Raw genomic sequence first — 21,971 nt, 5'->3', positions numbered from 1 at the left:
GAAAACAAAGAAAGTTACTCTGGGTTATTATATAGATCATTGATAAATTCTTAACTAAGATAGGATACCTCCAACCATCACCCCACCACCACCCCCAAAACACCAGATACCCCCCTCACCCCCCTTCAACCAAGCAAACTCGCATCAAACCGAATCTGCCCGTCCCTACAAACAAGCATAGTAGCAAGCGGGATGGGCAACGCGCCCCCATTCTCACACACACCGAAAAAGCGTTCCGTGATGCAGACGACGGCGCCGTTGATCGCGCAGGGGTACGGCTCGCCCGCGGCGGGCGTCTCGGATTCCTTGGCTGTTCCGGTCGTTCCGGTCGCGGTCGTGACGATCGGGGTCGCGCTCACGGCCGGGGTCGGGACGGCGGCCGTGACGATGACGGTCTCGGTCACGGTGACCACGCCGCCGCCGGTGACGGTGACGAATGCTGTGGAGGTGTGACGGGTTCCGTTGTGGGCCGGGAAGCTCATGCCGGAGGAGGCGGGGAGGTTGGTGGGGGACGACGCCGTGGCTGGGGCGTTGGTGAGACGGGGGGCGGTCGAGGCGGGGATGGCGGGGATGTTCGGGTTGTTGGCTGGTCCCTCGAACACGGGCGGCGGCGCGATCGGGCAGTCGCCCGCGGCGTTGGGGTCCGGCTCGATCAGCTGCACGCCGTAGCGGCCCGGGTTGGGGATGTTGAACACGCCCTGCTCGCCGGTGCGGCTGGTCGAGCAGTTGGTGAAACCGGGGATGTTGGCCAAGAACATGACCGGCAGCTCGTCGACGAACTTCGACCCCGCGGCCTCGTCCTCCACGCCGCCGGTCACGGTGATCGGGGCGCACATCATGTAGAGCTCGTTCTGGGTGATGCGGTTGTACCAGGTCCAGGCGAAGGTGGCGTCGCCGTTGGGCAGGTCCTTGGGGATGGGGATCTCGAACTGGCGGATGCAGTCGACGCCCTTGTCGTCGCCGCAGTGGACGGCGTCGGGGATCTGGCGGTCGCCGTAGCCACGGAAGTAGGGATCCTCCTCGAGGTTGCCGGGCGTGGACTTGATCTCCGCCGGGCAGCCGCCGATGATGGTGTAAATGGTGCGCCAGTCGGTTGGGTCGGTCGAGTAGGCCGGCAGACCCTCATAATTGATGCCGAACTGGCACGAGCCGCCGCCGTGCGGGGCCGAGCCCGTGAAGTTGACGAGTGTGGTCGACCCGGCCGTGACGACTGTGCGGTGGGCTACGTCTGTCCAGCCTTGGCAGGGGTACGGAAAGCGGCCGCCGGGGGCTTCGACGGGCCAGGTCATCATCTTATCCGGGGAGAACGGGGTGGGGAGGTTCATGAGCATGTGTGCGTTGATAGGGAGGGCGGCGATGGACGCCATCACCAAGAGAGAGCGGGACGCCATTTTGGGTGACGTCTGGTGTTGAGTTGGTCTTCGTGTGGTGGTCTCCCTTTCTTCGTTACTGGCTGATGAACTCGTTCTCGGATGATGGTGGGAGAAAAGTGAGAACCGAGACACGATGACTGCTGTAGCTTTAATAAATCACTCTTCAGCCCTGGCGAATAATGGAACAAGTCAATTGTTCGAGGCACGCTTCGGCTGTGGTCGGGTTGTCCCGTTGGTTCACGTCACCAAGGGGTTAACGCGAGACAAACAAAGAGGTTCAACCAGCGACAATGAACGGCCTGTGGGGGGAGCATCTAAGCTTGTAAGTCGATCGATTCCGGGTATAATGCTCTATGTTAGTGCTATTACAGTATTCATACAATCCTTTTCCAGCCATCTGCTAAGTTGGGTTTCATCGAGAGCGCAGAAGAAAGGTGTTTTCAGGGGCAATGACAGGAACGACCCCTGCTCAAAGCGCACCCCCCAAGAGCTTTACCATCATCATGGCGAGGCGGACCTTAATCCCCACGCGCCTGTCCGCCTTGGCGAAGTCGTCCCTAGTGACAATGGCCGTGTTCTCCTGCAGCCAGCGCTGTTCCTCACCCAATCGCTTCTTCAGTTCCTCGTTCTCGGTTACGATCATGGCGTTGACCTCCAGATCGAGAGAGTAACTCCGCTTAGTGTAGTTAGAGCTGCCGATTAAGCTGATGGAGGGGTCCTTGCTCCCGGGGAGCGTTATCCACAGCCCCTTGGCGTGGTACGTCCAGGCCCCGGGCTCACCGACGGTGCCCTTTCGCCATTCCCGGAGCACCGTCGAGGCTTCGAGTTGTTGTTGGTGAACGGCGCGGACAAAACGACGGGCAAGGAGAGTGTATGCGTCCGGGAGGAGACCCGATACACCGGGTGAGTTATAAAAGCCATTTGCAAACGGCGAGGCGGTGATGACCGTATTGCCGTGAGACTGGGTGGAGAGTAGCAGCTTGGTGAGAGACGGCGCCGGGTTAAAATACCCTGCTGTAAACGTCCAAGAGGAATTGGCGTATTGGGGCAAAGAGAGGGTCTTTAGGACGTGTGTTACCGCCGGAAGCTCTGTCGAGGTATCGGGGGACAACAGCTGCGAGAACTGGGATAGCATGTACACCGAGGTGTCCCTCTTGTCGAGTGGAGTGGCGTCGTGCGCGGTCAGGGGGGCCGTCTTAGGCGACACTAGCCCGGCGAGGAGAGATGTTGACTCTTTGACAAAATGCGTAGGGTCTTCAAGAGGTGAAGGGGCCGCATTGTCCTCAGGCCAGACCATTTCGAATCCAGCTTGCGACTCGGATGGCTTAACTAAGAAGCTCAACGACGAGACGGCGTCCTGGATGTTGGCAAAATACTCCGTGACGTCCTTGGAGGAAAATAGGTGGTATCGGTCCTGGCGGTTCGTAAAGTAGTCGCTCGATAGATTGGCGCCGGAGAGGATTATCTCGTCGTCCACCCCGTATAGCTTCATGTGCTGCAGACCCCATCCCTCGTTTATCCGCTTCGGTACGTACTTCTTCCTCAGTCCCGTCAGGTTCGGTGTGTGGTACATGCGGATCTCGACTCGATCAGGGCCAAACTCGGCAATTAGGGGTGCTAATAGGGATGCACAGGACGGCTCCGGAGCCTCGCGGGTTCCTCGGAGGGCGTCGGTTAAAATGCTGAGTGTGAGTTCAGGTTTCGCCCGGAGGGTTTCCTGTATGGTGGTGATCTAAGTTTGTCAGTACACGGCAAACCCCACGGACGAGTGGCAGTGGGTACAAACCAATTCCCTCTCCGACTTGCCGATGTACAGCGTTGATAGGAAAATGCGCCGTTCCGCATTGCGGATCTTGTCCTTGAGGGTCTCGTAGAATTCGGCGGGCGACTGCAATATTTGAATCTGCGAGCCATTCACCTTGAACGAGGGGGCTATCCTGTCAAGCTCGCCCACGAATGGCGCAAGCATCCCGGTGCTCGACATTGGTGGAGGGGACCCCGGCGTCGGTCCGGTTGAAGGCATCGAGAATCGCCGACATTGTGATCGGGCGAATGGTAACGATGGGCGTGAAACCGAGACCCTAAGTCTATTGGAGCATCGTGCAACGCTCCTGGCCAGCATGGCCGCAGAGGACGGAAACCGGGACGGAGAGGGCGGTTGCCGTGAAGCTGCTGGGAAGGAGTCGTCTGGGTTTTGAAATCGGACTCGGTGTTGAACTTGCCGAATCTGCGAATCTGCGAACCATTGAGAAGCGGGATTGTGCAGGGGAATGGGTCTTGGCAGCTAGGGTCTGAACGAGCTTGGCCATTGGCTCGGAGCCACCCGGCCACAACCCGGAAACCTCCACTGCGTCAGTTGCTCCATCTGTGGCTGCTTCAGCGCATCAGTCAGTGCTCGAAGTGAACCTCACGGCATCCCACCCACGGTCGATTGGCCCCCGGTAGCAACCATGTCGAGCATCTCAAGGACGCTAAGAAATCTGCGCAAGGTTGGCATAAAGGTTAGAAACACGGATATCATAATTGGACCAGACATGGGCTAACAATGCGACCACAGGACTTCTGGCACCAACTTAACGTGAGCCCCCCGCGACTACTTCGACATCTCGACGACAGCTAACCCTTGCCGCTTCTCGACGACAGTACATCGGTACGACTGGACATGGACCACGATGGAAGTAGGGAAATAAGGACTGACAACGGAGCGCAGGTGACACCAAGGCCGGTGTCTTGGTCGGCACCGACAAGTTCGGCAACAAGTTTTTCGAGGACAAGGACGAACTGCCACGTCTGTCAACCCCTAGGCGCACCTCTATCACCTAACCAGTCCGCTGATCTCTCGATCCGGTAACAGTGCGCACAAGATGGGTCGATTTCGCCAAGCACGACTTTGACTCGTACGCACCGCACCCCCCAACTCCCCCGCCTTCCGGAACCCGGCTGACAATTAGCGCAGTGCTCAGATCGAGCCTCTCTGGCACGCCTGGATCGCCTATACCGTTGACACCCCGCCGACCCAGGACCCGATCATGGAGACGGGCAAGCGCGCCTGGTCGCCCAAAGACCAGGTGCCCAATCGGACCGCTACCCTTGGCTCGTACAAGACTTACAGCACGTTCGTCTATCCCCCTCGAGAGGGTGTGGTATGGTCGTGGTTATGTTGACGTTAGAATAGGACGAAGCCCAAGATCAACGCATGGGAACCCTTTGCTGCCCCGAGGTAAGGACGTATGGGAAGAGACGGGTGGGGCGGGAAGTGTACATATGACTTGGGGATCAAGCCGAAATTCAGTTGCTGCTAAGCCGAAACATTTACCGGACGCCTTTTCAAAACCATGCAATTTAACCTGTGTGCAGCGTTGTGACCTAGAAGGATACGAAACAGCGGTTTCCATTCAGGCGTGGTACATGACAGGACAGCCCACAGTGGGTTGACTCAAATACTTCAAAAGCGGTCCGTCTCGTTCTCTCAGCTACCTCCAACACAAAATACCTGTTCAAAACCACCAAAGGCAAATGGGTTCTTCGAAGACAACAAAAGTCGGTCCAATGCAGCATCCAGGCGAAGAGGAAATGAACGCAAAGAAACGGCAACCGAGCCCTCTACTCGCGCGTCTAGAAGTCCTGACAGGTGCATGCAAGATTGTCTCGATCTAGCAACAGGGAGAAGTGCATATGTACGGGCCATATATACTCGCGAAGGATCCTCCTATTTGAATCGAGCCTCGATGGCAGATTTGATGGCTGTAAGGGCCTTGTTAGTCTCGAGCCGGTCCCTTGGTTAGAGCATGTGGGCCACCTACCTTCCGTGGTAACTCTCGCGTCTCCGAAAAGCATCCTCGTGCCGGGCATGTAGAACATCGGGTTCGGGACATCAGCTACCGACAGATTAGCAACGCACTCTCTCCGCGGCAACATTCTGGTGTCTCCTTACCGTAACCGCTGGCCATCCCCCGCTTCATCACCACGACCTGCTTGCTCTTCCAGGCGTGCAGCACCGGCATGCCGGCAATCGGGCTCCCAGGCTCCAGCGCGATGGGGTTAACGGTATCATTGGCACCAATCACCAACGTCACATCCGTCTCGCCAAAGTCATCATTGATCTCATCCATCTCTAGCACGATATCATACGGCACGCTAGCCTCGGCCAGCAGCACGTTGCACTGCCCCGGCATGCGGCCGGCGACGGGGTGGATGGCGAAGCGGACGCGGACGCCCTTGGCGCGCAGCATCTGGGTGATGTCGGAGATGGCGTACTGGGCCTTGGCGACGGCCATGCCGTACCCGACCACGATGATGACCGACTCGGCGTTGGTCAGCGCCTCGGCCGTGTCATCGACGCTGGTCTGCGTCACGCTGCCCTCCACCTTGTAGTCGCTCGTTGTTGGGGCGGCGATGCCGCCGAACAGCACGTTGACCAGCGACCGGTTCATCGCCACGCACATGATGTACGATAGGATCGAGCCCGATACGCCGATCAGCGCGCCCACGGTGGTGAGGAGCGAGTTGTCCAGCATCAGTCCTTCTGCTACGAGCGCGAAGCCGCTGTAGGCGTTGAGCACGGTGATGACGACGGGCATGTCGGCGCCACCGATGGCGGCCGTGGTGGTGTAACCCTTGAGGAAGGACATGACGGTGTTGGCGGCGAGAGCGCCGGCGGCGATCATAGGGGCGCCAGGGGCCATGGTCACGAACGCACCCATCGTGGCGGCGTTGGTAACGAGGAGGCCCGAGTTGATGATGTGCCGACCGGGCAGCATTAGCGGCTTTGAGGACATCTTGCCGGCGAGCTTGAGGAAGGCGACGATAGAGCCAGTGAATGTGATGCCGCCGATAAGAACACCAAGGTACGCCGTGACCAAGTGCAGCGTCGAAACATGAGCCAGATCAGCCATGACGCTGCCGATACTAGTCAAGACGGCGGCCAGACCAACGACGGAGTGGAGAGCCGCGACAGTCTGGGGAAGATCGGTGGGAGTGATGCGCTTTCCAATCAAGAAACCCAAGATGCTGCCAATGGCCGCGAGCCCTCCGAACTGCGTCAAGACCTCGGGGGAGAACCCGACCGCCAGTAACGAGGCAAGGACACCGGATCCCACGCCGAGCATGCCCAACATGTTGCCCATTCGTGCAGTCGCCTGGGAGGCTAGGCTGGAGATCGAAGTGATGCAGAGCACGGAGCTCACGAGGTAGCCCGCTTGAACAAGGCCAGCAGCTCCAGTCGAGGCAGCCGCCAAAAAGCCACCACCGAAGAGAACACCGGGAATGGCATACAGCCACGGGTACTCTGGGGGGTCAGTCGGGCGCCGGAACATATCCAACATACGCTTGGTGATGACGAAGCCGCCGGCAACGTTGACAAAGGCCAGAAGAACCGAAGCGGAACCAAACATCTGGGGGATGGTCTCCGGGAGGTAGCCGCCGCCCAAGATGAACAAACCACCAACGCCAACCATTCCAGATATGGCGTTCGTGACACTCATCAGGGGCGAATGCAGAGCCGGGCTGACGCCCCACACGACGCGGTAACCGATAAGCGAGGCGAGGGCGAAAGTGAAGGCGTTGCCCATGAACAGGGGCCCGGTGAGCTTGCCCAGGGCGAGAGCTGAGCCCATGCCGCCGGTGATCAGCGAGACCTCGCGGGAGGCCTTCTGCCACGGCGTCAGGGCGACGACTTCGGCTTCCTTCGCCGCGGTTGGGGTCGGGGCGGGAGCGGGCGGCGGGGCGGGGCGAGGTGCAGGTGGGAGGATCTCGCCCTTTTGCGTCACGATCGCGCCTCGAACGACTTCGTCGCCTAGGTCAACACCGTATTCTTTATCCTTGGGAGCCATGGATAGGAGGAACTTGGTGATGTTGTTCGAGTACAGGGTCGATGATTGCGTGGGAAGCCTCGAGGGGAGATCAGTGTAGCCTGGAACTGTTAGATACGACGATTAAGAGAGACTGCCAGTGCCAAAGAAACGTACCGATGATTTTGACGTCCTTGTAGGTGATAAGCTTGCCGGGCTCGGTCTTTTCACAGTTTCCGCCAGCCTCGGCCGCCAGATCAACAATGACAGACCCGGGCTTCATGATCTCGATCATGGACTTGGTGATCAGCTTCGGGGCCGGTTTGCCAGGAATCAAGGCAGTGGTGATGATGATGTCCACCTCCCTCGCTTGTTCGGTAAAGAGCTTCATCTCAGCCTCGATGAACTCCTTGGACATTTCCTTGGCGTAGCCACCTGTGCCTGATCCCTCCTCGTGTAGCTCGACCTCGATGAACTCGGCACCGAGAGATTGGACCTGTTCGCGGGCAGCGGACCGGGTGTCGAAACCGCGCACGATCGCGCCGAGTCTCCTCGCTGTTACGATTGCGCTGAGTCCGGCAACACCAGCGCCAATGACCAAAACCTTGCCCGGCGGGATCTTGCCCGCAGCCGTGACTTGGCCAGTTAAGAAGCGGCCAAAGTTGTTGGACGCCTCGAGAACAGCCTTGTACCCGGCAATATTGGCCATGCTGCTGAGAGCGTCAAAGACCTGCGCGCGAGAAATCCGAGGGATCAGGTCCATGGCAAACGCGGTGGCCTTCCGGGCGGCAAGCTTCTCTACCAGCTGTTTGTTCTGCATCGGCTGGAGGAAGCTGATAATAGTCTGCCCCTCCTTAGCGCTACCAGCCTCGGCGGCGCTGGGCCCCCGGACCTTCAGGACGATGTCCGCGTCGTTCCAGACGGTAGAAGCATCATCGACGAGGGTAGCTCCCGCAGTTGCGTAGGCATTATCGAGAAAGTCAGCCTCAGCGCCGGCGCCTTTCTCGACCAACACTTTGGCAAACCCTTTCTTGAGGAGCAGGGCGACATTCTGGGGCGTTAGTGCGACGCGGCGTTCATCTGGGTACGTCTCCCGAGGCACTCCAACGCAAAGCTTGGCATAAGGCGTTGTCACCGTCGTCGATTCGGTGGAGTAAGCTGCGAGGCCGCCCTGGGGCAACTGGGACGGGATTGTTGACAAGACCGAGGCGTGACGGACAAGTTGCAGGGCCTGCACCTTCGGAGTGGTGAGTGCCAGGCTGGTGGCCTTGGGCGGCTCCCGTCGATGAGTCGCATGCCATGCTCGCTGGCATCCGAGGACAGCGCCGCGCGAGAGAGGAGCGGAGTCTGCGACCCGGGTTAGGATCCCGACCTCACGGCTCTAATAAATCCCGAGATTGATCAAACGCGACATTACTCACCAAGAAGACGGGCCACCGTCGGGACAAAAACGCGTTTGGCAACGCTCGTCGCGTGACGAGCGTTGCCAGCCACGGCAGGCTGGAGAAAAGAGGAAAGCATCATGGATTCCCGCGAGCGCCCACGCGGTCGAGGCAGACCAGAGAAGATACGATCATTAGTTCACATTCGAGGCGACTCAATAACCAAGAATATCAACAGGGGAGAGTCGTCGGTGATACCAGAAATGGTGGAAGGAGGAAATGGGAGTTTGTTGAAAACTGGTATTGGTTTCGTGTGTCACCGCTCTTAGGTACACGACATCAGTGGCTTGCAGGTGTCAAACCATTGGGTCGTGTTTCACCTGCGACGATTCTGTGACAGGTGTTGGACGACATACAGAAACTGTCATGAGGCGCCCAAGGCGAGTGAAGGAGATGCAAATGGATGATTCGAGCCTTGGTGGCCTGGGAGCCCAGGACAGACCTACCCCGCCTTTCCCGTTCCCGTGCGGGGTTCGTCTCAACCCGTGGATCCATGGATGTTCCAGCCAAAAACCGGGTGAAAAATATCCGGTAAAGATGGGAAATGCACGGGCGGTTGGATGAGAACGGGATGCAAAAGAGCCAAAACAGGCCAACACGCGCCATCGCGTGGGGTTCTTTATGGCTTCTGACCTTGCCAAGAATGCACCAGCCGTCAAATCCGGCCATTTCTGGGGCAAATGCGGGGGTGGGGTTGGTGGGGCTTGCATCTGTGGAGTCGATGGTGGGCGACCCCAACCGTCAGCTGGTCCTCATCCGGCCCACCCGGCTGCAGGCGCTCTCCTTCCCCTCGAGTTGAAGAGACTCCATCCGTTCGTCCATTGCATGGCTCGGCGATAATTCATGGTGTTGCACAACATGAAAAGCCCCAAAGAGCTCTCACCTAACCCGGAACTGGATCTGACACCGACAAATTCCATCTCGTGATACGTGTTAGAATTGACGACGTGCATGGAACCAGCACAGTCGCACCGCATCCCGCGATTTCACAGCGCCTTGGAGAGCACGAAACTCAAATACCGAGGTACTTTCACAAAATTCTAAACGACGTACCTCGAGAACGCGCCTCTAAGGTACACGAACGTTCCAACATTTTGTCGGCCAATTCGGCGGCTCGTATCGGCTATTGTGATTCACCTAGGAACGGATATTATTCCGGGGCATAGATATATCTGCCGCCATACCCCCGTAGCCGGGCCGATACACCACGTCCCAATGCTTCCTCTAAGCGCGCGGATGATACGGATGTTTTTGTTTCCTCACCTCACCTTGGTTGGGTAACCCCGTTGGCGAGAGTCAGAGTCAAGGAGGGCGCCCTCTGTAAAACCCACCCATTGGCGGACGGATGGACAGGACGAGTGTAACCAACCCAGACTACCAAGGTTTACTCCCGCTATGTAATCTGTGCTGGATTAAAGTACCTCCTTCAATAAACGAGCTATGGTTTAAAAAAGGAAATGAATGCTTGTAGCGGGATGACCGAACAACTAGCATGTACCTACCTGGTTAGAGTTCCGTCTCCTCGGGTTCGCAAATGCTACTCTTGGCGAGCGAATTTGTCTCGGCACTATCGTACACTGCGCCAAGTCACGATCCCTTCCTTGTTATTGTTGTCCCGGTAGTTAGTTACATCGCATTAGTTGGTATTCAAACGTGCACTCCTTACCTTCCTAGTCTACTATGGGACTAGGTTAGGTAGTTCCATGCAACCATTCCATCTACACTGGAATGGTTTCAAATGACTAGTTCCCTCCGTTGTTGCTATATTGAACGAGGACACACACCTACCAACCTGAAGGACACCAATGGAGGGTGTTTGGGGATTTGAATCGAGCACACGGCGCTAGTTCTTCAACCCATCGCACAACGCTGCTGCTCATAAGCAGGAGATGCACCGTCAGCTCGCCATCCCAAGTATCCAGGCAATGGCGGCGCAACATATCCAAATCGGACTCGGAGATACTTGAGTTAGGACACGAGGCCCATAGAGCGGTGGGAAGGGGGAGAGAAAGGTAAAAGAAAATAGGTGAAAAAGAAAGAAAAGAAAACGAAACATGATGCCATACCCACGTGTTCATGGGGAGCATCGAGTTGTAAACTGATAAGGTTTTATTGGCCATGTTTTGTTTGGCGAACTTGCGTGTCGACACATGGTTCGGAGTTGGCGGGCCGGAACAGCGGATCTCACACTCACTTTTGACGCAATTCCTAATCGAAGATATCTTTGAGACTCCGGTGGTTGAGGCACAGAGATGAAAGGGGACTAGGCGGGCGAGATTGTGTGAAGGTTTCCTGAAACCCGCGGACGGTGCAGCTCCTTTGGGTAGGTGGGCGGCCAATCCCTCAACACCATCGACTTATCCACCAATCAGCTACGGGACTGTGCCCCTGAAAGTCCACGCCGAGATGGAGGACAACCTCCATGGACCTGAAAGCGTACCGAGTACGAAGGGGATGCGGGCCTTTTTGGGGTTATTTGAGTCTTTATAAGTAGGCCATGTTTGTGCTTACCCAGATGATCTTTTTATTACCGTTGCAAGCGTCGTAAATCACTCGACAGATCTTCAACAGTTTCAAAAATGGCCCCCCTGGCATCCGCGGCCCTCATCCTGGGTAGCCTCGCTAGCCTCGTTGCTGGCCATGGCTATCTCAAGAGCATCACCGTCAACGGCGAGGACTATCTCGCGTGGCAGGTTGGCCAGGACGACTACGTCACCCCGACACCGGTTCGTTACGCCCGGAAGCTTGCCGACAACGGCCCAGTTCCGGACTTTACCAGCAATAACATCACGTATGTTCGAACCCCAGTCCATATTCTATGAGACTTCTGCTGACTGAAAACTTAGTTGCGGTGCAGGTGGTAACATCCCCGCCGAGGGAGTTATTGACCTGAAGGCCGGCGACACTGTGTACGACACTCCCCCTATCCTTCTGTCCATTAACCACGCTAATGCAACCCGCTTCAAAGTTCCCTCAACTGGGATCAATGGGGTAGCTCTCACAGCGGTCCGGTCTTCACGTGAGTTATCCCCCCTCTCCCAACCTCACTCATCAAACCGCCCACCCTAACAAACCATCCCCTCAGATACCTCGCCCACTGCACCAACGACGACTGCAAGACCTTCAAGGGCGACAGCGGCGACGTGTGGGTCAAGATCGAGCAGCTGGCCTACAACCCCGCGGGGACCCCTCCCTGGGCCTCCGACCTGCTCCGCGAGCAGGGCGCCAAGTGGCAGGTGACCATCCCGCCCACGCTGGCGCCGGGCGAGTACCTGCTCCGGCACGAGATCCTCGGCCTCCACGTGGCGGGCGTGCGGATGGGCGCCCAGTTCTACCCGAGCTGCACCCAGATCCGGGTCACCGAGGGTGGCAGCACGGCGCTGCCGGCGGGGATTGCGCTGCCGGGCGCGTATGACCCCGATGATGCGGGTGTAAGTGTTTTTTCTTTCAGAGTTGGGGTGTTGGTCTTGCAGTGAGCTAACAAGTCTCGACACTAGATCCTGGCTGAGTTGTGGAGGATCAACCAGGGCCAGGTCACTTACACGGCCCCGGGAGGAGATGTCTGGAGCGAGGCGGCGCCCAATGCCAACAGGGATGGCCCGTAGATGCATTGAGCTTGTTGGGGTTGGAAATATATTTCGACGAACCACGACTGCGGTGTTGTCGTTCCAAGATATGAAGCCAATGGCATGTGACTGTTGCGCATATGCTGTCTATTTGACTTGAACTTGTTTATGTTGTTGACAATTGACTCTCACAATATGCCAACAAAGACATTGCAACCCCTGAAGCCGAAAGTGCCATTAACCCCTGCCAGGTATCATTCCCGAGTTCAATCGGGTCTGGCATCTGCAGATCGCCAGCGGACGCGCTTTATATTGGATCGGACGGGAACAAGCGATTTTGCCCAGAAACACGGCTCTGCGGAAGTCCTTCCTCCGCCCTCCAGCTCGTCGGCGTGTATTTCGCCGAGGCTTAATCCCGTCATCCGCTCGACAGTAACTGAAGCGCGCAAATGCTTCGACGTATCCTGTTAACCGCCCTCGGAGACTCGTAATGGCCCTCAATATCCGCTGCAAGGGACGATGGCCCGATGGCCAATGAGGGGGAGTGATCAACCGTCAGAACACCAAGCTTTGCAGAGGATAAAGTAGGTTCGCGCCGAGGACCCGCGATGCCAGGATTGATCCCGACGGAGGGCCGTTGACTGTCCCCTCAACTGCGGTGGCGACACTGGGGTGTCGTGTGTATAAAGAAGGGCTGATGGGGCCTCCTAATCTTGGCCATTGTGCCTCCAAGTCGGTTTCACCTTGGTCCATCCGAGGTGTACTCATCCTTCTTGACAACGGTCTACAATCATGAAGTTCTCAACATCATCGGCGGCCATGTGCGCCGCTCTGCTCCCAGGAGCATCGGCAACCATCTACTTCGCCGGCGTCGCCCAGTCAGGCGGCGAGTTCGGCGTCTGGAGCGAGGATGCAACCAAAGGAACCGGCTTGCCAGGCCGGTTCGGAACCGACTACCAGTTCATCGACACCGCGGGTGTTGACATCATGGTCGACGAGCACAAGGTCAACCTCCACCGCGTCGCCTTCCTGGTGGAGCGCATGTGCCCGCCGGCGGACGGCCTCGGAGCCAAGTTCAACGAAACCCACTTCGACCACTTCAAGGAGGCCGTCGACTACATCACCGTGACCAAGGGCGCTTGTGCGTTTCTCCCTCCCCCCTTACCCTGTTCGCCCCTTCTTCGCAACCACTAACAAACCCTAGATGCCATCCTGGACCCGCACAACTACATGCGGTACAACGACCCCTCCTCCCAGCCCTACAGCGGCAGCGTGATCGGCAACGCGTCAGACCCGACAGCGGCAACGACAGCCCAGTTCGGCGAGTTCTGGGGAGAGCTCGCAGGACGGTTCGCAGACAACGAGAAAGTCATCTTCGGCCTGATGAACGAGCCGCACGACATGTCGAGCGCGGTGCTGCTGGACAACCTGCAGGCGGCGGTGGACGCGATCCGGGAGACGGGGGCGACCAACCTGATCCTGGCACCGGGCAACTCGTGGACGGGCGGGCACGGGTGGACCGAGGGCGGGGACGAGGCGAGCAGCGCGTGGCTGCACAAGCTGGCGGACCCGGCCAACAACACGGCCATCGACATCCACGAGTACCTGGACGAGGACTTCAGCGGCAGCCACACGGCCTGCACGCAGGACCCGGCCGAGAACCTGGCCGGGGTCACGGCCTGGCTGCGCGAGCACGGCCTCAAGGCCATGATCACCGAGTTTGGCGGCTCCAACACCACCGAGTGCACCACCATGCTGAACGGCATCCTGGACTACATGGCCGAGAACGAGGAGTACATCGGCTGGACGGCGTGGGCGGCGGGCCCGTTCTGGGGCCCCAACAGCCCGTGCTGCACCGACCAGGAGCAGTTGGGCAGTCTGGAGCCGGGGAGCAAGGCTGCCGGTGGGGCGCCGAGTCTGTATGACACCGTGTGGCTGCCCGTGTTCCAGAAGAAGGTGCCGGCGAAGCTGCAGTGGAGCGGGATGGCGAGCGTCGAGGGCGGCGAGTTGACGGAGAAGGCGTAGGGTCTCCCAGAAGGGGCCCAGGGGATATATGTATGTTGGTCGAGTTGGAGGGCGGTGGATGGTTGGGAAACAACAAGTATATTACTTCGCTTCATGGTAGTTAGTGAAAATAACCTTGCTTCTGCTCAATCGCTTACACAACATGGCCAAGCTGTCTCAAGTCGGCGGATATGAAAGGAGTCGAAGAACAGTATAGGGGTAATTAGGGGTTAGGGTTGGTAGAGGTGTCCAGGTCGCACCCTGGTGTGGGCTGGGCTGCCAAGCCAGGGTCCAGCGCTTGAACCAGTGGCGCCTTTGAAACGCGCCCCTCGCACCTTCTGGAACGGATCGACAGGAGCTGGGAGATGCCACAACAATGTCTCGCCGTTGATGTCGCGGGGCCGAATCGAGCAGTTTTTGCGAGTGATGGGAGGAAGGACGGGGATGTGAATTAGAGGGAAAACATAATTTCCGGTTTGCACGTGGACGGGAGTGACGAAGACGTTCGGTACCAGATACTGTGTACCTGAGCTTGGTGTTCGAAGTCAGTGGGTGAGTGACAAGAATTTTCAAGTTACCTGGAGACAAAGTATGGAAGGACCAGACCACGTCCCCTGGTGCCCGCGGAAATTGAGAAACAGCGCGTCACCCTTCCCTTTCTCACCAAGACAACTCCAACAAGTTTCTCTCCAACAAACATCCGACGTGATAAATGGTCAAATTTTCAGCCCCATCAGGTCCCAGGCCGCCTTGGGAAACGCGAGGACCGAACAAACGGAACAAAATGCCCGCACGGGAACAAGCACGCTCCGACTCCGCCGGGGTGCTCCGGATATGGAGTTCGCGCGATTGGCTAGCAGTGTGACGCTGCCCCGGAACCTTCGACATCCGGGGCCGAAACAAGGCCAGCATTTCTGACCGCCGTGGCGCGTATCCCATGCCATTGGACAAAGCAGCAGACGCAACGGAGCGGCAACGGCTGCAAACACGTGCAACGGCCAGGCAACTGGCCAGAACCCGAACCAAACCCGCCGGTAACTTCACTTCCGCGCCTCCAGGAAGCAGCGTCTTCCCACCGGGCCGGTTCGGGTCGGTCTCGTGGTTCGTCTGTACTGGAAAAATTGGTTCATCCTAGCCCTTTCGAGCTTTGATGAGATGAGCGGGAATGAGAATGATAAGCACGGTTCTGATGGAAACCGTCAGTTCCGACGGCCAGGAAGTTTGGAACCCGGGAAATGGAACCCAGGAAGGCCCTGCGGCTTGCGGCTCATGAGACAGTCGCCGCAACGTCGCCCCGGAAAGCTTGGGCCATTGCCAAAAGGGTCACAGAACTCTGGTCTCAAATCCGAAACGAGGAAAGTTACTGCCTCAGCCGGCAAGCTTCAGTGCCGTTTTACACTCTTCCAGCCGCCCTTTTCGTCTGAATGCCGACCATGTTACGTGTTCCGGACGTTCTCCATCTGGTCTCATGGTCAGCTAGACCCCTACCCACGCCGAGATCAGCTTCGGCACAAAAGGTTTATCACCGCATCTCGGTCCGGTCTTCGACTTTCTTTGTCTCGGTTCTTCCGCTTTTTCATCATTATTGTGTTACGTTCTTCCACTCCTTCGACCCATTGAGCCTAGTGTGCTGACGGGCGAAGCCACATAAGAGCGCATTATCATTCCCTAGTCCCTCTCCCCGTTCGCCCGTCATGCCGCTCAGCCTGCCTCGTCTCCCTGCCCTCGCTGCAGCTCACCTTCGAGACCTCAAATTACGCTGGGTATCATTGAGCCAGAAACAGTGGTCAAAGATGGCTCTCCAATCCTCGCTACTCCACGTCTCCGCCGTCGCGCTCCTCGTCCTCTTCTCCCTCCTCCTCAGCCACGGAGAGTCAGCAGCGACACCCTGCGTTTGTGTCACCCACGATCATGACAACCCGATAGCAGAGTTGTTCCCGAACAACGCGACGGGTGTTTTGAACGCGACGCTGGCCATCATTCCGATCCCGTTGGAGACGGCGCGAAGCCTAATTCCACCCCAGTACGGCATTCTCGAACGGGCTTACCGGGCCCTGCTCCCCAGTTTCCCCGAGGGGATGTATCCGGTGATGGTGCAGGCGGCGCATGACCACGATATCCAGTTTCTGGCCTACGGAATCACCCTCGAAGACTTTTCGGTTCGTGTCTCGGTCGGATAGTCTGCATATGGGGTGATATTGACCAATTCTAGCGTGTTGGGTTCGAGTTTCCGTTTCTCGATCTCACCGGGGACGGCTATTCTTCTTTCCGCTGGGCACCGGCTCAGCTTATCAGCGCCGCAAACGAGATCGCCGTAGAAGGGTCACGAGCATACGGCACCATCGTTTCTCCAGCCAAGTATGAGCCGGTGTGTGACGCGTACCGGGGTCTTCCCAATGGGAACACGTATTTCAGGGGCACCAGTCTGGCGTCCCCCGAGTTCGTTGAGCTGGAGATGGCACGCGTTTCGCATCAAACATTGAATCCTTACCCGGTGGAGTTCTTCAGGAACATTACGAACCAGCCCACCTTTGCGAACGCTACGTCATGCGACAACATGATCCGGCTATTCAACACGACCATGTCGGTCGGCGAGTACGCGCCTGTGCCCGTGCGTGGCAGGGTCAAAGCCCACACTCTCCCCTTCGGAGCCGAGATGGAGTGGACGGATATCTATGGCGTGCAGGTGGCGACGCCGTTCATTGAGAACAACTACCTCGACTGCGAGACCATGAGGGGGTACTCGGGAACCGGCGGGCCAGGCGACTCGTATATACCTGGACCTCCCTCGGATGATGCACTGTAAATGAAAATTGTAAATAGTAATGATACCCGGCGTGGTCAGCCTGCCAGCAAGGTGCGGTGCCCACAGCTAATGTACAAAGACAGAAAAAAGATAGAACTTGAATAATAATCCCAATAAAGAAAAGAAAATGGAGAAATAAAGGAGAACGGAGAAATAATGGACGGAGGAAATAACTATAGGAAGGCAACTAATTGGAAACGAAATATTTCGAGAGGTACCTCGGTACGCACCTCGTAGACAGAAAAACCCGAACTCCAAGTGCAGATGTCGACAATGGAAATTTCGACTCAACCGGAGGAACAAACCGAAAGCTATTTTGAAGCCTAAAGAAACTGCATTTACTCCATTTCCTTTTCTTCTCCCGTCTTTTCTTATTTGGTTTACTTTTCTGGATCTAATTTTATTTGTCCTTTTTGCTTGACTTCTCGCTTTCCTTTCGACTTCGGCTTTTTGGGGCTAGGGGCAGGGGGTGGGACGTACGCTTTCGAGGTTCAGCCCACAGATGCCAATTGCACCCAACATCCATTGATGGTGGGGCTGGCGGCGGTGTGCGGCCACAGCCTGCAGGTCCCGCCGTGCGAGTTGACAGTCGCACACGCGTCTCTCAGCATGGATCGCTTTGGCGGCCACCGAGAAGGATTAGGTTTTTGGCCGTCATCTAGAGAAACCCAACGCTGTCTCGACTTTTTCGTCTTTTGCCCGTCCACAGTCCATCGCATTACCGCTCCAGTTTTCAACCTTTGAATTTGAATTTCCGAGTAAGCCCGACGACTTCAGCATACTACCTTACCTACCTTACCGTAGGCTACCTACTTCAGCATCATGGCTTCGTCGGTTTTCCGCTTCGCACCCCTTCCCAGTCCGCCGGTGCCCCTCCCCGGTGTCCCGGGCCCCAAACTAGCCCCTTTCACTCCGAATGCCCGAGCCGACATCGAGTTTATTGAGTTCCTCGGTGAGGAAAACAACGTGGACTCTCAGGTCTGGAAGGTCAAGATCAACGGAGCTGGGCAGCCTGGCCTGTTTGCTCTCAAGATGGTACGTGATGAGGCGCGGCACGTTGGTTCGGCGCCAGTTCAGTCCACTCGGAATCTAACTCGGAGTGCCCTCCCTAGTTTTACTTCCGCCACTCAAACTTTCTCCGTAGAGACCCGGGCGGGGACCTTACGACGTCACTCGCCAACTCTCAGCTCTATGCCGACTACTTTGACCCTTTCAACTGTGAGTGCCGTGCCTATGGCCGACTCAAGGAGGAAAACCGCGAGGACCTGGCCGCCAAAGCCTACGGCTATCTCCTCCTCACCCCCGAGCAGGAAGCTGGCTTGGCCCGGGACGTGACGGGCGAACCCAGCCCGCCCCCCGACGCCGAGGAGGACGAGCCCCTGGATGGCCAAGGTTTCTGGAGGCGGTGGGAGCAACACCGCGGACTGCCTCTCCGGGCCATCGTCAAAGAACTCGTCCCCAGGGGGGGACTGAATCCCAACCTGGCCCAGGGCATGTGGGCGGACCTGAAATCCCTTCACTCTCTGGGTATATTTGTGGGAGATACGCACGGCGGCAACTTCATGGGCGGGAAGCTCGTCGACTTCAGCCGCTCATGGACCATGTACCATCCGGCCATGGTCCAAATCCGCGACAAGACACTGCAAGACATGATGTTAGTAGAGCTACAGGATCTGCTAGACTATTGCTACTTCTTAAAGAGCAGTTTGAGGGCGATAGCCATCCCTGACGACCTTGAGGCTTTCTGCTCGGGGCACCTTGCCGAGTACAAAGGTTTCCCGTGGGCCTACAACTGGCTCAAGTGGGAGAAGAACGCCGACGCGGCACAAGCGTTTGTGGAAGAAGAGCTATTTGAGAGGGAGGCTCATTGACATCGCGGCGCTGCCGTGGACCTTTTGTAATGTAAGATTTACTGGCTATCTCTCTTACTCTGACGAACCTGGGCTTACGGAATAGCGAGAGGGGTAGTAATGATTCATGGCTTAACATGCGGCTTTATGAGGCAGAGGCGCTTGGTGGCCACAACGCAGCATGTTTCTGACCGCGTTAACCGTGCTTGTTCGTTGCCAGTGCTTGTGAAGTCCTCCAGTTGTACAAACGCCATATATAGTGAAATTCAACCCCCGAGCAAGCTAGGAGGTCCTTACAAATCAAGATCCCGATTTCACAACATCACACCCCCTCTCCCCTCCTCTTCATCCGCACCTCCAGCCCCTCCTGGCGCGGAAACCAGCTCCCCACCACGGTCCACTCACACTCCGGCCGCACCAGCTCTATATCATAGCACAGCGCCAGCGTCGCGACCACTTTGTACACCTGCATGAGCCCCACGTGCTTGCCGACGCACATCCTCGAACCAGCACCGAAGCTCAGGTCCGCGTCGTTCATGGCCCGCAGCCGCCGCGCGAACCCGTCCTCGCTCTCCCCCTCCCCGCGCAGCCACCGCTCCGGCCGGAAGGCGTGCGCGTCCGCGCCCCACACCCCGCGGTTGCGGTTGATGATGTACGGGTTGAAGGCGAGGATCGTGCCCTGCGGCACCGACGTTTCAGAGCTGCCGGGCCCATGTTGTTGCGACGGCACTGGCAGGCGCTGGCCGCCGGCGGGCACGTAGCGCTCCAGCCCCAGCGAGACGCCGGGCAGGTAGCGGATGGCCTCGCGCACGACGGCGTCGAGGTAGGGCAGGCGGCGCGCCTGCTTGAGGCTCACGATGGACGGGTGCTCCGAGTCAGCGGCGGGAGGGGGGGTGAGGCCGGCGTCGGCCAGCTCGGCGCGCAGGCGCGCCCACGCGCCCGGCGTGCGCAGCGTGTAGTAGAGTGCTGACCGGATGGAGATGGCGGTCGTGTCGGCGCCCGCGCCCATGTTGATCATGACCCACCCCACCATCTGCGTGTCGGTGATGGTCGGGTCGGCCGTCTTGGCCTCGATGAAGCGGTCCAGGTAGTCGGGCTGCGCGGGGGTGTTACTGCCCTTCGACTCTCGCGACGACGCGTCGGCGCCCTGGTACCGCGCAATCAGCCGGCCCACGCAGGTTGCGCCGAGAGCGGTGAACCCCCCCGGGCGCTTGAAGAGTTGCACGACACGGTTCTTTTCCAGCATGCGGTCGAGGAATGGCATGCATCCTACCCATGAGAAGTAGTCGACGAGCTCCTCGGCCGCGCGGAGCGTGCCGTCAAAGTCGGTGCCTGTGGAGAGGTAGCCGAAGGGCTGGGAGAATGTCACGTTGCCTACGACGTCCCAAGCATCTAATGAAAGCGCGTCGAGGTTCGTTAGATACGGGTTTCTTTCTTTTCTTTTCCCTGTGATAGGGGGGACCGAGGGGACGAGGGGGGGGAATGGAAAGAGCCCACTAACAGTACAAAATCCACTTTCCGAGGTCAAAGCCTTTTCCGGTAGCATCACTGGTTGCAACGAATCTCTTGTCGAGCTCGCTACAGAGCTGCGTGATTGTCTCGTTTATGAGCGGTTCGAGAGACGCAACTGCGGCTGGGGAGTAGTACTTGGCGATCGGCTTCTTGTCCGCCGCGTGCTTTTCCTCGTCGTCCTGGGTAAAGATGTTGTGCACGACTTTGCCGTCGATAAAGGGGCTGCCGGAGCTGTAGTAGCCCGTCTTGTTATGAACGATGTTTTGTTAGCAACGGGAGCTGCATAGCGATACGTGTAAGATGAGGGCTAAGCGTGGAACCTTTTTCCAATTCCCCTTGGTGCTGAAAACGGTTTTAATCAGCGTAGGGTCGTCCACATCGAGGACGTTTGGTCCGATGCGTACAACTGGTCCGTACTTCTCATGAAGCCGGACGAGGACGTGCTGGAAATTGCCTTGAGTGATATGGTAGATTCGCCAAAGGTTGGTAAATTCTAGACACCATTAGTTATTGAGATCAATGGGCTTTAAACTGGCCTGCAAGGCGAGTTGGGAACTTGAAGTTGCCTACTAGCTAGGAATGGACCCGGATATTGCCGCAGCGGAGAAGTGAGGTAGGTGCCGAGGGAGTAGGCCAAAAGGAGTGCCAGAGTCGCCAGCAGGTATTGCGTGACCCCCATAGTTGCGAGTATCTGGCCCGGCATAGGCACTCGAACATGCTCGCTCATCTTTGCCAGTGTCTGTTAGTGAGTGTCTGTTGCTATCTCCGTGGTGGGCCGTCGTAAGGCCTCGGCTTAGTGCGAGGTGAGAGCCAGGAGACGAGCCTCGAGCACAGAAGATGCCACGAGGGAGTATTTGAAGCGGGGAAGCTATGGTTGCTACCCGTCTCCATCGTCAATTCCGTGTCGAGACCTTTCGGCAGTTGCAGGGGTCAGTCACGATTAACCTGCAGGCAGTGAGGCGTAGCCAATCACACCAGGCATCACATATCTCGGGAGGTCAGCATTCTTGTCGAACGAGTGAGTGCCGTAAGTGCTTGGCTGTTTTAGTCACCTTGATGCAGGCATTCAGGCTGCGTTCGACATCCCCGCGCCAATAGGAGCAAAAGTAGTGGCAATTATTCGTCCCTACCCAGTCCGCATACGGCTACCGGGCGGTAACTTTGTCCAGATCAGTCCAAAACCCAACCCACTTGCAACCATCTCCACTTGGGCTGTTGGACACGCCGGGGTTGCAGCTCGACACTCACACCGCACATCCATTGCCCCGGTTCAGTAGTTTCTGCTCGCTTCAATCCAGACAACGCATTTCAGCCACGATCGTTTCCACAGGGAAGGAGTGTACTAAGGTAATCGATGTTGCATCATTCCTATAGAGTGATGGCGTTCTACCATTGTGTTGACGATGCCTTGGGTAACCCCCAGTGCCGTGATCTTTCCCCGATAATTATGTACACTAGATATTCACCCTTTTTCTCCTTCGAATGTTAGCTAAAATGTACATGTACCTACCAAAGTATTCTGTAGTGGATTTCTGAATGGGTGTATACGGCTAATTACGTCAAAACGATAGAGAAGTGTTCGACATAACAAATAGCTAGGTCCAATCCTATAAAAGCTCATTAGGTAGC

The 21,971-nt window shown here is 57.4% G+C and overlaps 9 protein-coding genes across 9 annotated transcripts; 5 read left to right on the top strand and 4 right to left on the bottom strand.

Moving 5' to 3' along the window:
* Positions 1 to 144: 144 nt before the first annotated feature.
* On the bottom strand, positions 145 to 1,531 carry B0H64DRAFT_431369 (uncharacterized protein; the record flags this gene model as incomplete). Its single annotated transcript, XM_062805965.1, has 2 exons — positions 222 to 1,531; positions 145 to 165 (listed from the first exon to the last, which is right to left on the bottom strand). Exons 1-2 carry the CDS (start codon positions 1,389 to 1,391, stop codon positions 145 to 147), a joined length of 1,191 nt encoding a protein of 396 aa, XP_062660945.1. The 5' UTR covers positions 1,392 to 1,531.
* Positions 1,532 to 1,689: 158 nt separating this feature from the next.
* Positions 1,690 to 3,591, bottom strand: B0H64DRAFT_357368 (uncharacterized protein). The gene is made up of 2 exons (XM_062801619.1): positions 3,160 to 3,591; positions 1,690 to 3,105 (listed from the first exon to the last, which is right to left on the bottom strand). Exons 1-2 carry the CDS (start codon positions 3,493 to 3,495, stop codon positions 1,843 to 1,845), a joined length of 1,599 nt encoding a protein of 532 aa, XP_062660944.1. The 5' UTR covers positions 3,496 to 3,591; the 3' UTR covers positions 1,690 to 1,842.
* Positions 3,592 to 3,823: 232 nt separating this feature from the next.
* Positions 3,824 to 4,597, top strand: B0H64DRAFT_440894 (NADH ubiquinone oxidoreductase subunit NDUFA12-domain-containing protein; the record flags this gene model as incomplete). The annotated part of the gene is made up of 7 exons (XM_062806518.1): positions 3,824 to 3,874; positions 3,931 to 3,951; positions 4,017 to 4,023; positions 4,084 to 4,161; positions 4,228 to 4,270; positions 4,330 to 4,488; positions 4,549 to 4,597. 7 exons carry the CDS (start codon positions 3,824 to 3,826, stop codon positions 4,595 to 4,597), a joined length of 408 nt encoding a protein of 135 aa, XP_062660943.1.
* Positions 4,598 to 5,251: 654 nt separating this feature from the next.
* On the bottom strand, positions 5,252 to 8,683 carry B0H64DRAFT_372796 (NAD(P) transhydrogenase beta subunit-domain-containing protein; the record flags this gene model as incomplete). Its single annotated transcript, XM_062802244.1, has 3 exons — positions 5,252 to 7,290; positions 7,340 to 8,509; positions 8,584 to 8,683. 3 exons carry the CDS (start codon positions 8,681 to 8,683, stop codon positions 5,252 to 5,254), a joined length of 3,309 nt encoding a protein of 1,102 aa, XP_062660942.1.
* A 2,462-nt stretch (positions 8,684 to 11,145) lies between these two features.
* Positions 11,146 to 12,209, top strand: B0H64DRAFT_431365 (glycoside hydrolase; the record flags this gene model as incomplete). The annotated part of the gene is made up of 5 exons (XM_062805964.1): positions 11,146 to 11,395; positions 11,451 to 11,513; positions 11,573 to 11,623; positions 11,690 to 12,035; positions 12,102 to 12,209. The coding sequence occupies exons 1-5, from the start codon at positions 11,184 to 11,186 to the stop codon at positions 12,207 to 12,209; spliced, it is 780 nt and encodes a 259-aa protein (XP_062660941.1). The 5' UTR covers positions 11,146 to 11,183.
* A 593-nt stretch (positions 12,210 to 12,802) lies between these two features.
* Positions 12,803 to 14,480, top strand: B0H64DRAFT_124051 (glycoside hydrolase superfamily). The gene is made up of 2 exons (XM_062798009.1): positions 12,803 to 13,311; positions 13,375 to 14,480. Exons 1-2 carry the CDS (start codon positions 12,963 to 12,965, stop codon positions 14,193 to 14,195), a joined length of 1,170 nt encoding a protein of 389 aa, XP_062660940.1. The 5' UTR covers positions 12,803 to 12,962; the 3' UTR covers positions 14,196 to 14,480.
* Positions 14,481 to 15,967: 1,487 nt separating this feature from the next.
* On the top strand, positions 15,968 to 16,980 carry B0H64DRAFT_372793 (uncharacterized protein; the record flags this gene model as incomplete). Its single annotated transcript, XM_062802243.1, has 2 exons — positions 15,968 to 16,333; positions 16,387 to 16,980. The coding sequence occupies 2 exons, from the start codon at positions 15,968 to 15,970 to the stop codon at positions 16,978 to 16,980; spliced, it is 960 nt and encodes a 319-aa protein (XP_062660939.1).
* An 822-nt stretch (positions 16,981 to 17,802) lies between these two features.
* Positions 17,803 to 18,851, top strand: B0H64DRAFT_416507 (kinetochore Sim4 complex subunit FTA2-domain-containing protein; the record flags this gene model as incomplete). Its single annotated transcript, XM_062805172.1, has 2 exons — positions 17,803 to 18,015; positions 18,093 to 18,851. The coding sequence occupies 2 exons, from the start codon at positions 17,803 to 17,805 to the stop codon at positions 18,849 to 18,851; spliced, it is 972 nt and encodes a 323-aa protein (XP_062660938.1).
* Positions 18,852 to 19,152: 301 nt separating this feature from the next.
* Positions 19,153 to 21,021, bottom strand: B0H64DRAFT_319107 (cytochrome P450; the record flags this gene model as incomplete). Its single annotated transcript, XM_062800417.1, has 4 exons — positions 19,153 to 20,222; positions 20,332 to 20,587; positions 20,663 to 20,835; positions 20,913 to 21,021. The coding sequence occupies 4 exons, from the start codon at positions 21,019 to 21,021 to the stop codon at positions 19,153 to 19,155; spliced, it is 1,608 nt and encodes a 535-aa protein (XP_062660937.1).
* Positions 21,022 to 21,971: the final 950 nt, after the last annotated feature.

Source organism: Chaetomium fimeti (assembly GCF_033439085.1).
Source record: "Chaetomium fimeti strain CBS 168.71 chromosome Unknown B0H64scaffold_3, whole genome shotgun sequence".
Taxonomy (NCBI): domain Eukaryota; kingdom Fungi; phylum Ascomycota; class Sordariomycetes; order Sordariales; family Chaetomiaceae; genus Chaetomium; species Chaetomium fimeti.
Note: the sequence above shows the minus strand (reverse complement) of the source record. Positions and strands in the feature narration are given on the sequence as shown.

Excerpts from the sequence above, each read along its gene's own strand:
- B0H64DRAFT_124051 (XM_062798009.1), top strand. The coding sequence starts at position 12,963 with ATGAAGTTCTCAACATCATCGGCGGCCATGTGCGCCGCTCTGCTCCCA. Across the intron at positions 13,312-13,374 it reads CACCGTGACCAAGGGCGCTT|ATGCCATCCTGGACCCGCAC; the intron begins GTGCGTTTCTCC and ends AACAAACCCTAG.
- B0H64DRAFT_357368 (XM_062801619.1), bottom strand. The coding sequence starts at position 3,495 with ATGCTGGCCAGGAGCGTTGCACGATGCTCCAATAGACTTAGGGTCTCG. Across the intron at positions 3,106-3,159 it reads GCAAGTCGGAGAGGGAATTG|ATCACCACCATACAGGAAAC; the intron begins GTTTGTACCCAC and ends TGACAAACTTAG.